The sequence below is a fragment of the Arachis hypogaea genome, chromosome 4 (genome assembly GCF_003086295.3).
Source record: "Arachis hypogaea cultivar Tifrunner chromosome 4, arahy.Tifrunner.gnm2.J5K5, whole genome shotgun sequence".
Classification (NCBI taxonomy): Eukaryota; Viridiplantae; Streptophyta; class Magnoliopsida; order Fabales; family Fabaceae; genus Arachis; species Arachis hypogaea.
The window spans coordinates 120,069,993-120,083,137 of NC_092039.1; the positions used below are offsets into that span (position 1 = coordinate 120,069,993).

The 13,145-nt window shown below is 34.7% G+C and overlaps 2 protein-coding genes across 2 annotated transcripts; both read left to right on the forward strand.

Annotated features, from left to right (window-relative positions):
* Nucleotides 1–1,908: 1,908 nt before the first annotated feature.
* On the forward strand, nucleotides 1,909–6,308 carry LOC112797619 (TPR repeat-containing protein ZIP4). The gene is made up of 5 exons (XM_025840652.3): nucleotides 1,909–3,347; nucleotides 3,896–4,085; nucleotides 4,196–4,228; nucleotides 4,659–5,273; nucleotides 5,426–6,308. Exons 1-5 carry the CDS (start codon nucleotides 1,993–1,995, stop codon nucleotides 6,044–6,046), a joined length of 2,814 nt encoding a protein of 937 aa, XP_025696437.1. The 5' UTR covers nucleotides 1,909–1,992; the 3' UTR covers nucleotides 6,047–6,308.
* Nucleotides 6,309–6,368: 60 nt separating this feature from the next.
* LOC112797620 (rhodanese-like domain-containing protein 4A, chloroplastic) lies at nucleotides 6,369–10,410 on the forward strand. Its single transcript, XM_025840654.3, has 4 exons — nucleotides 6,369–7,207; nucleotides 8,090–8,192; nucleotides 8,459–8,710; nucleotides 10,093–10,410. Exons 1-4 carry the CDS (start codon nucleotides 6,504–6,506, stop codon nucleotides 10,141–10,143), a joined length of 1,110 nt encoding a protein of 369 aa, XP_025696439.1. The 5' UTR covers nucleotides 6,369–6,503; the 3' UTR covers nucleotides 10,144–10,410.
* Nucleotides 10,411–13,145: the final 2,735 nt, after the last annotated feature.

Sequence of the window (13,145 nt, forward strand, 5' to 3'; positions counted from 1 at the left end):
CACTAGATATCGACATGTCCAAACAAGTATGAGGTCCATTTGTATTATTTCACCTCCCAAATACCTCTGTGCTGGCGGAGACTGGTCCGAATCAATCATGTGCACCCGTTGCCAAACTCCTTACACTTTCTATAGTACTTGCGATGATCGGATTCTAACACTTTGTACTCAACCCCACGGCGGATGCTATAAGTCTTCACGCTTAAGACGACCTCCTCTTTATCTCTGGCCCCAAATCCAAGAGGTACGCCAAGTATTTTCTGCTGTGTCATGGCATCCAAATTCAAAGTTGAAAAGTGCGCGGGAGGGAGGGGGGAGGGGAGGGGTACTGTTGAGTTCCTGAACTAGCTGCTCCACCACCCCAGCTGAATTACTCCTCGTTATGTCATCGTCACTATCATCATCCTGTAGTACATCCTCCACACCATCTGGGGCTCCACTCTCTCAAAAAACCGGGACCATAATAGGAATACCGGCCATCGCAATCACAAGCTCACCGAAGGATTGAGTATCACCTATTTCTCCATCACGATTGCTGTTTAGATCAGCTGCGAAAGATGGAGATGTAACCAAAACTGCCTTAGGTGTAATCACGAGCACAGATGATGAGGCATCAAGAAGCATTGAACTAGAGCAGGCTGGCAATGCTGAAGGTTGAGGATTTCTGTTTGAACCTCCTAAACTACAGACCACATCTACAAGCTTGGCCAATAGCTTAGGGGTCCTCACCTCGAAAAACTGACGACGACAATGGAACATAACTTGCAAAACTTCACCACTGCCTATAACGAATGAATCGTACTTCACATCATCCCGTAACACAGAAATCGGAATTTTATAGAATAACTTCTCCACCTGTTTCACGCCTTGCATCCCCAGTTTTTGGATTATAGTATTTTGAAACTCGGTAAAACTCGTTGAAGGTTTAAGGAAAACACTAAGCGAATCTTTATCAGTGAATTTAATTACAGATCGCGTTGTTTATTGACTTTCTATAATGCACCAGAACTAAAAAACTATCATTACTAGCCATTGTGAGTCCCACTATGATGAGGAATTCACGTTCAAATCCTATTTATATACGTTGGTATCATACTAAATCAAATTCTTTAAATTCAATTTATATATAAAACTCGTTGAAGGTTTAAGGAAAACACTAAGCGGATCTTTATCAGTGAATTTAATTCCAGATCGCGTTGTTTTCTTAATCGACTTTCTATAGTGCACCAGAATTAAAAAACTATCATCACTAGCTATTGTGAGTCCCACTATAATGAGAAATTCACGTTCAAATCCTATTTATATATGTTGGTATCATACTAAATCAAATTCTTTAAATTCAATTTAGATATATATAGCTCAATGCATACTAATTCAAGCATAATGGGTTCGATTTACCCATCGCCACCATTGAGCATAAATCGAATTTGTTACATTCGATTTACTAAAGGAATGTAAATTGAATTGACTTAATTCGATTTATTTGTGCACCATATAATTCGAACATACTAATTCGATTCGATTTAGTGCTACGAGGCTAATTCAAATTCGATGAATTCGATTTATACTTAAATTCGGGTTTCCATGTAATTCAAATTCTTTTAATTCGATTTATATAAAAATATGATTAAAAACATATATGTAACATTATTTATTTTGGAAGATTCATATAATGCTGGCATTGCTTAGTACATATTTTACCCTTTTTTTTATTTCCGAAAAGTATAAGTAACTAATAACATTTTTAAATAATGTGAATTAATAGGGTTAAAAGAATAAATTAATTTTAAATTTAATTAATAATATTAAATTAGGGTGTAGTATATTTTTATTTGATTGATAGTTATTTATATTGTTTAAGATGATCATTGTTTACTTAACACTCTACTTTTATTTATTCACCTAAAAATTTGTAATTTTTAACTAACAAGAAAACCACCCAAAATGTGAAAATCTTTTTCATTTTCTCAAATTTTCCCGCCAAAAAGCAAAATGAGAATCGCCGAGATCTCATCGCCGGAGCTCAGGCCAAGTTCCCCTGACACAACCGACACTTACCACCGACTCATCCCCAAAATTGAGTCCACCATCAAGCAGCTCGAAGCCCAATCTGCCTCCGGAAAGTCATCACTGGGAACAACCTCCGCCGCCGCAACCGAGCTCCGGCAACTCGTGACTCAGCTGACTCAATTCGCTCCGTTTCCCAACTCCCTCGTGCTCCAGATCTGGAAGCTCAGCTACCGCCTCTGGAACGCTTGCGTCGACATCTCCAACACCGCCGCCGCCACCATCCGCTCATCCGCCTCAGAAAACCATGCCGAACTCCGGCACATAGCAGCTGACTTCCTTTTCATCGCCGGCGACGTATCCGGCGTCCCTTCTCCGGCGATAAAGACGGCCTCGTTCTACCATAAAACCGGCCTGATCTGGCACAACCTCCGAAGGTTCGACCTCGCCTCCAAATGCTTCGAGAGAGCTACGGATCTTCTCTCGAAGCTCGACGTCTCTTCGATCTCCGACGCCGGAGAGCGAAAACTGCTCCTAGATCTTAACCTCGCTCGTTCCCGAACCGCGTGGGAGATTCGGGACCTGAATCTCGCGGTTGCGCTTCTGAATCGAAGCAAAAGCTTGCTCTTCGGTTCCTGCACTCACTACATCGAGCTCGCGAAGCAGTGCATGGAGTTTGGGAAGCAATCGCTCTCGAGAAGCAACGAAGAAGAGAAAGAAAGCGGTTATAACGGTTTGGGCGAAGCGTTGAAGCTGATGAACGAGGCGTTGGAGGTTTTGGAGAAGGGATTGTGTGCGGCGAGAACACGGGAAGAGAAATTGGAACTGAGAGGGTTGAGGTATAAGGCTTTGAGGTTCATTGCGGCGATTCATTTGCAAAAAGAAGAGTTTGAGAGTGTGATTAAGTGTGTAAAGGTTCTGAGAGATTCCAATGATGGCGGTGATGATCACCCTAGCATTTCGGTTTTGGCTATGAAGGCTTGGTTAGGGTTGGGGAGGCACGGAGAAGCGGAGAGGGAGCTGAGGGGGATGGTGATTGATAAGGGGATTCCGGAAGGGGTTTGGGTTTCAGCCGTGGAGGCCTATTTTGCTGCGGCGGGAACTGCAGGGGCAGAGACGGCGAAAGGGGTGTTCTTGGGGCTGTTAGGTAGGTGCCATGTTAGTGCCAGCGCAGCGGTGCGGGTGGCACATAGGGTGGCTGGAAATGGTGGTGGTGAAGGGGGTAGGGTGAGGGCTAAGGTGGTTGCTGAGCTGGTGTCTGATGAAAGGGTGGTGGCACTCTTTGCTGGGAAGGAAGCTGATAAGGATAAAGTGGCAATGCATGCGATTCTATGGAATTGGTATAATAATAATTCATTGATCGATTTGCTAATTGTTTCTTCTTGTTGCAAAGCTGCAAACAATTTGAGTATGACACATTAATGTTTTATTGAATTCAGGCATACTTTTTTTGTGTAGAGTTTAGGGCTTAAGACATTTTTACATGAGATGCAAATATAACGACGATTCATACTCCATAAAACTGTGAACATTTTGTTTTTCCCCTCAACGTACAGTCAACTGTTTCGGATTCTATGAACTTTATCATGAGTGCTATTATATATGAACTATTAGATTTGTTCTATAAGAAAGTTTCCTTTATTTAAGATTAATGGATGATAAACTAGATGGTTATTTGATAAATTGAACTAGAAGGACTCGTCATCATTCCAGAAGTAATAAATGAAACTCATTATGGGTCTGGCATAGAATTTCTAGCTGACATGATTTGTCGGAGCAGTGTGATAAGGTGGGGTGTGTCTTAAACTGTTGAACTTCAAACTCAGAAGTAGTTGGATTTGTTAGTCGTCAGCAGTTTTATCATTTCAAATTTTTATGTGATCGACAGTGCTGCTGATAATTTTCAATCAAAAGATTATGAGACAAGTGCAGAACTCTTTGAAAAATCAATGCTGTATATTCCGTATGATACAGAGAACAGAATACTTCGAGCCAAAGGCTTTAGAGTTTTGTGTCTCTGCTACCTTGGTCTCATGCGGCTTGATCGTGCTCAAGAATACATAAATGAGGCTGAAAAGGTATTACATGAGTCACGGACTAACGACAATGAGAATGTTGAATTTATTAATCTGAGTTTTACCTACCTATGAAACCCTGATATATTATTCATAATTTTCAATTTCTGCAGCTTGAGCCCAACGTTGTTTGTGCTTTTCTTAAGGTGCCGAACTCTCTCTCTCTCTCTCTCTCTCTCTCTCTCTCATACATATAGGGGTTTCAATATCTAATCATACAAATATTTATGTTGAATTTATCTAACCATACAAATATTTAATGATTTAATAATGGGAAGTTTATATTAAAAAACTAAAAGCTTAAGTGTCCAATGCATTAAATATAATCAAAATTTAAAAGCTTTCCCTGTCTAGAAAGTAGAATCATTTAACTTGTGACCTTAGCAAGGCACCATATTGATATAGGAGGTCTATAGTAGCAGAAAATTCATAAAGTTTACTGATAGGTCGATTTCCCATGTTATTCTTTAGGTTGATCACACGACTTTAAGACCAACCCATTTTCTTTTCATTAGGATAACACTCTTGATTGATATGAAATGATAGCTTACAGTAGCGTTCATTTGTTCAAGTCAGTTCAAAATTTATCTCCAGAAGAATGACCACCAAGGTGCTATTGCTCAAATCGAAGCGATGACTGCATGCCTTGACTTTCAACCAGATTTTCTGTCACTTTCATCCCATGAAGCTGTTGCTTGCCATGCTCTTCCTGTTGCTGTTGCTTCTTTATCAAGTATGCTAAATTTATACACTTCAGGGAAGTCCATGCCAACAACAGAAGTAACAGTCCTTCGCACCTTGGTAACAGTCCTCTCTCAAGAACCAGGCAATGAGCAACAAGTCCTCAAATTCTTAAAACACGCTCATACCCGGGCATCTGATCTTGGTCCTGATTGTTTCTTTGGAAAAGAAGAGGTTGGAAGACGGGAACGGAATTGGTTTGCTGTGACTTCCTGGAACCTTGGTTCAAAAACAGGGAAGGATAAGAACTATGACTTATCTGCTGAGTTCTTAAGATTGGCATCAGATTTTTATGCCCTACTTGAAGGGTCCACTGAGAACAATATCATGGTTTGTAAGTCACTGGTACTTTCTGTATCATCAATGGTAGCTTTAGAATTTCAAAGGGAGGCTGCTATGTCAGAAAATGAAGTCAAGCGAGTTGTGCAATTGCTAGAAAGAGCCGGGCAGGTATGAAATTTGAGGGGTTTTTATTTTTTATTTTTTATTTTTCATTAAGTGTACTATGTTAATAAGTAGACATTGGAGAGTATTTAGTTTTTGGTTTTGTTTTAACTTGGAATCCTGTTGAATATTGTCTTGTTTCTCTGTTGTGTATGCAGATGCTGAAGTCAATTACAGCTGGGAACTCACTCAGCGATGATCAAGATACCATTGATCCTGAACTTTTTTTCATATACACTTTCTGTGCTTATGACATACAAGGCAGGCTGAATGATTTAGGTTCACAACTCCTCAGTGTAAGAAGTTTCGCCAAGTCAAAGGCCTGCAAACCCCACCACCTCCTTCAGATAGGCCTCTATGCCTCCCAGGGTGTGCGGTCGAATCATGAAGTAGCCACCTTTGCTCTAAATGAGTGCCTCTCATCTTTCCTTTCATCACCAACTCCAGATTATCAAAACGTTGCCCTTGTTGTTCGCAAGCTTATAGCCATTGCCAGCATTCACAAGGGCGATACAGACGATGATCTTGTGTATGGCATGTACAAGCAAGCATACCGGATAATGGTTGGTTTGAAGGAAGATGAGTATCCAGTTGAAGAAGGAAAATGGCTAGCTATGACTGCATGGAACCGAGCAGCAGTGCCAGTGCGGTTGGGTCAGATTGAATTGGGCAAGAAATGGATGACTGTTGGCTTAGACATTGCAAAGCATGTTTCGGGGATGGATGCTTACAAAGCATGCATGGAAGATCTCCTTGGAACATTGGAAAAGAAACCTTGATATGGAATGAATCTAAAATCCAGTTTCTGACAATTGAAAAAACTCTATATACATCTTGCACAGGAAGGAAGTGATATAGGACTAATAGAATAGGAGTGTATAAATTAAAAAATAGCTGGTGTTTATGCTTTGTGTGTTCCGTAAGATTTATAAATAGAATCTAACTAGAATTCTATTCCTGGTACACCTGATAACCTTCCAATACTTTTATACTCTTACACAGATAATAAACATCAAAATCGTAATAATTATGTTTTGTCTAGATTTTTTTTGTATTTTTTATTTTAAATTAAATTATAAAATCCCATCTGGAATTCCGGATATAGAAAGGAGTTTTGAATAGAATAAAATAATGTGTTCAAGTACAGGACATATATTTTATGTACATAACATAGATAAGATACACATAAAGTAAGCCCTATCTCTATCCTTGTGTATGTAATTTCTCTCCCTTGTCATGGATTCACCATCTCTATTCCTCTCCTCTTATCCACTCTTCAACAAAAACCACCCTAAAACCCAGAAATTCCCCACCTTCAAAGCCTCCTCTTTACTCTCAAACCATCACACACCACACTCTTCACCCCAATCCTCTACATCTTCTCCTCAACCCTGCAAGAATATATCATTTTCCACACTCCAAACCCATTCTCCTAGCTCACTTCAAAACCTTCTCTTTCCCCAAAATCTCTTATCAAAATCTTGCTTTTCATTAACTGTGATTGACCTCTTTGCTTCTCTTCCATCCCTTGCTGATGAAGCTGCAGCATCATCCCCTTTAGTTGAGTCAGATGCAGGCAAAATCAACTTGGAAGAAATTCTGGTCTCCATTGATAATTTCTTCAACAGATACCCATTTTTTGTTGCTGGGGTTACCTTCATTTGGCTTGTTGTTATACCAATTGCACAAGAGTATTTCAGGAAGTACAAGTTTGTGTCGGCCATTGATGCTTTCAGGAAACTCAGGGATGACCCTGATTCGCAGCTCTTGGATATCAGGGACAGAAAGAATGTGAAGTTTTTGGGGTCCCCCAACTTGAAACTGTTGAATAAGGAAGCGGTGAAGGTTGAGTTCACAGAGGGAAACGAAGATGGGTTTGTGAAGAAGGTATTGGGGAGATTCAAGGAACCTCCAAACACTGTTCTCTGTGTTTTGGACAGGTAACAGGGTTCATAGAAAAGTAATTCAAATTGAATTCTGTATCACGTACAATCTGTGTGATCAAGATATTAAGATTTTTTTTTTCATTTGGCATTTACAGGAATGGATGACACTAGTGAGTAGATATAAGATATGCTTAATATGTTTAGCTACCGAAGATGTTTAAATAATAAATTAACATTTTGTTTTCATTTTTCTTTTCTTCGTCATTTAGGGATATAATAAATTTTGGTGCAGATTTTCATTTTATATTTTGTATAAGATACACCCCTCTGTGGCTTCTATTGTGTGTTTTGGCGAATTTGGATATAATTTGGAGAATAAAACTCCAGTTATCTAATCACTGTTCTCTCAAGTCTCAGAATGATTTTATTTTAACGTGACACAACCTTTTTGTTGACTTTGCATGATAAAATCCAATTTTCTAAACATAATTTATAACTGGACATTATAACATCAATGTAGCTGTGTGGAGTTTGCAGTTAATAATAGCTTGTATCCTTTAACTTGATTTCTCAAATTTCTCTTTTTCATCTTTCAATATGTTATTGTGAATGAATGCATAGTTGATTGATTCAAACTCTGGTTATCTTGCTTGGAAAGTGCTGCAAAATTCAAGTGCAGCAATAAGCTGATGATCTGTTTTAATCATAGATTTGGTTTGCTATTTCTGTTATATTGTCTTCTCCTTCACATTTTACATTTCAAATCAAGGATTGGAAAAGAATAAAAATAAATAAAAATCTGTTTACGGAAAGATTCTTAACTAAGATTATATAAGTCACTTTGTTGACTAGAGTATTTTCATTTCTTTTACCCTACATTATATAATACATGTTAGCAAACTTTTCTCATTTCTCTCTTTTTTGAGTGGAAGGTAGTTTTGACGGTAATTCATTGAAAGCTGCTGAGTTGCTATTCAAGAATGGCTTCAAAGAGGTCTATGCGATCAGAGGTGGAGTTAGAGGACAGCAAGGATGGATGGTATGACCTTTCTCTTCTCTTTTGCATGTTGTTTTATTTAGCCGAATGCACAGTACATCCTGCGGATATTTTTCTTTGGTTAGAAAACTATTCAAATTTGATGTAACTTGACATTCTTACATATTGCAATACATAGAACAATCTAAATATTACATTCCAAAATCAAATTTTAGTAAATTCAATACTGTGCTTCAACTTGAGTGAACTGAGAAATGATTGTATTTGGTTTTGGAAAATCTGGATTTACTTTATCTTTGTGCTTACAGTCTATACAGGATAGCCTTTTGCCGCCATCGGTGCACATTAAACGAAGGAAGAAGAAAAAAGCTTCACAAGAAGTCGGTGCAAATGGAAATGGAGCCATTCAGCAAAATGATAGTAATTATGAGAGCGCCTCAACCCCTGATATTCCTGCAGATGGAAATCAAGGAAAAGAGAATGGTCATGTGAAAAGGTCTGAAGAGTCTGTTCCAGAAGGGAAAATCAGTTCAGTAGTTTCTTCCTCTCCCTATCCCAATGTATGCCCTCTCTCTCTCTCATATGCTAAAATGAATGTTGATTGCTGAGTTCTGCAATTTTTGTAACATATTTTAATTGTTTAGCAGATTTGTAAATTCGCAATACCATTGTAGGCCTTAATGTTATCTTGGTTTTGAAGATTGACATTGAATTGGTTTAGTGAAGTATAACTAATCCTAGGGATTTGTATTAACATCTTTCAAGATTGGATTTGTAAATAACCCTAGGCACAGCTCAATTCTTACCTAAGTGATGTTATTAACGCTGTTGTAGTAGATGACATACAATGACTACCTGTAGAGATTGGAAAGAGAATCAGGAAGATTGATGTGGAAGGATCATAAGATGGATTTTAGGGTGAAGCCCATCGGTTCATCGGACCTATGGGGTGTTTTAATCCTTCCGACAATGGTTCTTTTAAGCCCAGGTTACTTGGTTAAGGGGAATGAGCAACTAATACTCCAACCAACCCTTCATTGGTAGAAACCTATATTATTTCAGTTAAAGGATGAATACATTTCTTGGATTTTACTGAACCTAGAATCTTTCAAGGCTGAAATAACCATAAGCAGCACTTCATATATGCTAATGCAGGACTAAGAATTACCTCTGTTAGTTTTAGTTTTCTTTCTATATGAATCTTCTAGTTGCTTCCCTTCGAATAACCTTGTTGCATGACTGCATTTTCGGTTGAAGGAATGAACAATTGACAATTCCAATCAATGTTTGTTAGTTGATTCAAATGGCAGAAAGAACACCATGCAGTTGTAGGAAAGTAGGCCAGACTTGGCCATGAGTCTTCCTGGATGACCAGAGTGGCACTTGCACCTTCTTGTACAGCAGGACAGGCAGCCAAGTCTGGCCGGCCATAAATCCTAAACCCTAAACTTAGAAACATTAACATTAGCTCCTATGAACACACTTGAGCACAGCTGGATGGCTCGAAATTGCATTATATGTATGATAGGATATTAGTTATAGAAATGAAGACCTTCTTGCTCATTAGCATGTTATTCATTTATTTTCTGTAGTTCACAACACCTGAAAGCTTGAATAATTTAGTATTTATTTGCTGAGTGGTCACTGATTGTGTATTATATCTCTAATCATGATTAATCATATTGGTATATCAATCATGTTAAATAACTATTAGTATGTCAATGTTGTTATTTTATAAATTTAAGAATGAACTACATCTAACAATTTGTGTTCTCTCGTGTATATTATCATTTTAAAGACGATCATATTCTTCTATATAACTTTGATTAAATATGATTAAAGTGTTAAATACAATGATTTTAAAAACATGGGAATATGTTCAATCCTATTATTCTTATAAGGTGGGAGCCACCCTGATCATTCGTATCTTTCTTCTTTGCAGTACCCAGATTTGAAGCCACCATCATCACCAACTCCTTCAAAGCCACAATAGTGATGTTAGTTAATATTATCATACTCAACATGCATGCGTCTCTTGGATGGAAATGATTATGCAAGGAATAGTACAAAATGGTGGCTGTCAAACTATTCAATTTCTAATTTTATAACGGTGATCTATTATTCCTTACATGGCTGTCAAACTAGTACAAAATGGTGGATGTTTAGCCAGAGATTAAGTGGCGAGATGATCAAAGTACTTTGATTGAATTGAATATGACTTGGGAGATTAGTAAAATGATTTCCTCAACTTGAGGGCAAATCTTACTTTGTTCCTAATGTTATAAATGTCTTATTTTAATGTCAAAAAGTTTTTTAACGGATTCAATGTTGTGTTAAATTTGAATCGAATAATTAATGAAAAAGCTTTTATATTAGTGATCATTGGTAGATCGATTTTATTTATGTACTAAAATTGAAGGGTAAAATACCTAAATAAATTAAGGAGCCACTAATATTACTCAATAGTCTCAATAAAAAACGTTACATAAATATCTCAATGCATGTATATATTTATGTAAATCGAATTGATTTAATTTGAATTACACATTTTGGTACTAAATCGAATCAATTTGATTCGAATTAGTAGGGTTATTGATAAATCGAAGTTATTTGATTCGAATTATCAAATATTGATATTCGAAATATAGCCAATGAGTAGTGAATCGAATCTACTATTGAACAACCCATATATAGTAAATCGAATCAACTTAATTCGATTTAATATTGATACAGATTATTGACATTTACTACTTTTAAATTAATTTATTAACTTTAAAACATAAATGTCAATAAGAAAATACTCCCATTTGGATTCAAATAAAATATTAAAAAAATTAAAACAAATAAGAATAGAAATCCAATTTTTGTGTTTTAGTTCAAATTCCAGAAAATCTATATTTTTATAAACTTATAAATTTAAAACGGAACAATAAACAATTTCTAAAAATTCAGTAAAAATCATTTTTTGACTCATTAGCATCTAAAGAATTATTACCGGAATTTTTGATGTTGAAAAAGTTAATATAAAGTATAGCCCTCTAAAGTAAAATAGGGGTTAAAACTTGAATTTTTTTAGAATAAAAAATAACAGATAGTTATACAATATAAAAAGACTAACTATATTTATACAATATGTAATTTGAAACTTTCAATTAACTTTGAGAAACTTTAAATTTAAATTTCAAAATTACATTTTATATAAATATATTTAAATTTTGAGAAATAATATATTTAAAGTTTTAAATTACATATTATAATGTAGTTAGTCTTTTTATATTGTATAACTATTTGTTATTTTTAATTCTAAAAAAAAAAATTTAAGTTTTAACCCCTATGCCACATTAGAGAGCTATATTTTATATTAACTTTTTTATCATCAAAAGTCCCGATAATGATTCTTTAGATGCTAATGAGTCAAATAATGATTTTTAATTTTTTAGTGAATTTTTAGAAATCATTTATTGTTCCGTTTTAAATTTATAAGTTTATAAAAACATAGATTTTCTGGAATTTGAACTAAAACACAAAAATTAGATTTCTATTTATATTCGTTTTGATTTTTTTTATATTTTATTTGAATCAAAATGGGAGTATTTTCTTATTGATATATTAACTTTAAAGTAGTAAATGTCAATAATTTGTATCAGTACTAAATCGAATTAAGCTAATTCGATTCATTATATATGGACAATAGTAAATCGAAGCAACTAGATTCGATTTATAGTTGATTCGATTTACTACTCATGAGCTATATTTCGAATATCAATCATTGATAATTCAAATTAAATAAGTTCGATTTACCAATAACCCTACTAATTCAAATCAAATTGATTCGATTTAGTACCAGAATGTGTAATTCAAATTAAATCAATTCGATTTACATAGATATATGTATTGAGACATCTACGTAACGTTTTTATTTTGGGATTATTAAGTAATATTGGTGGCTCATTGGTTTATTTAAGTGTTTTATCCGAAATTAAATGTTATATTGGCTTTTAAATATGCTAATTGTTCGTGTTGATTTTAACGGTAGGATAACATTAAAGTCCAATTTCGGTAAATAGTTTAATTAAGTTTTTTTTTTTGAAAAAGAGTTTAAACAATAAATATTTATATTAAAAATAGTTTATAAATAAACTATTTTGTGTTTAGTTTTTTAATTTTAAAAGTACTTATTTTAAAAGAAAAATAATAAAAAAAATTAATATAAAAAAATATTTTTTTTTATTTTTGTATAAACACTTAAATAACTTTTTAAAAAATTATAATTTGATTTTAAAAATTACACCAAATATTAATATTATAATTTTTTACTAAATTAAAAGTAAAAAACAAAAGTTACTTATGAACTTCTCCAAATTGGTCTTGAATCTATTTAAATTTTTTTACAACATTTGAAATGTTAGAAATTATAGTAAGATTTGACTTACGTGTCAGAGACCAAAATAATTAGGTAACTAATGATTATAATTTTTTCCTTAAAATAAACGTTTTCTCTTCTTAGGTTCATTGAATAATGTATCTAGACAATTCTATTTTTTTAGATACATTAATTTTTTAATAAATCAAAAAGTGAAAACCTCATTTATTTTGAAACGAAAGGAGTAGTTTTTTGCTGGTTTATAAGTACTTCCATGGGTGCAACAACTAATTTACAATTTTTAAAGCTTTTCTATATCTAAACAAAAAATTTAACCTTCTACGTTCGGTTAGGTGAAAATCATAATAATTAGTTTTTTTTTTTTACCAAAAATAAAAAATTCGAACCCACAACCTCTTAATTGAGTATAAAGAGACTATGCTATTGGAGCTATTACTCATTGGCTCATAATTAATTTTTCTGTTTTAAAATAACAGTAGCTTTTATTTTTTGGTTTAATTAAAAAAACTCATGTATCTAGATAATGGGTAAAAGTTGTGCATAAGACCAAGCTGTAATTGGCGAAACTAACTGTCTTACTGTGTGCATTGATAGATAGTGTATCAATTTGA

Coding starts and splice junctions, on each gene's coding strand:
- LOC112797619 (XM_025840652.3), top strand. CDS start 1,993: ATGAGAATCGCCGAGATCTCATCGCCGGAGCTCAGGCCAAGTTCCCCT. Junction 3,348..3,895: donor CATGCGATTCTATGGAATTG/GTATAATAATAA, acceptor TGTGATCGACAG/TGCTGCTGATAATTTTCAAT. Junction 5,274..5,425: donor TGCTAGAAAGAGCCGGGCAG/GTATGAAATTTG, acceptor TTGTGTATGCAG/ATGCTGAAGTCAATTACAGC.
- LOC112797620 (XM_025840654.3), top strand. CDS start 6,504: ATGGATTCACCATCTCTATTCCTCTCCTCTTATCCACTCTTCAACAAA. Junction 8,193..8,458: donor GAGGACAGCAAGGATGGATG/GTATGACCTTTC, acceptor TTGTGCTTACAG/TCTATACAGGATAGCCTTTT. Junction 8,711..10,092: donor CTTCCTCTCCCTATCCCAAT/GTATGCCCTCTC, acceptor TCTTCTTTGCAG/TACCCAGATTTGAAGCCACC.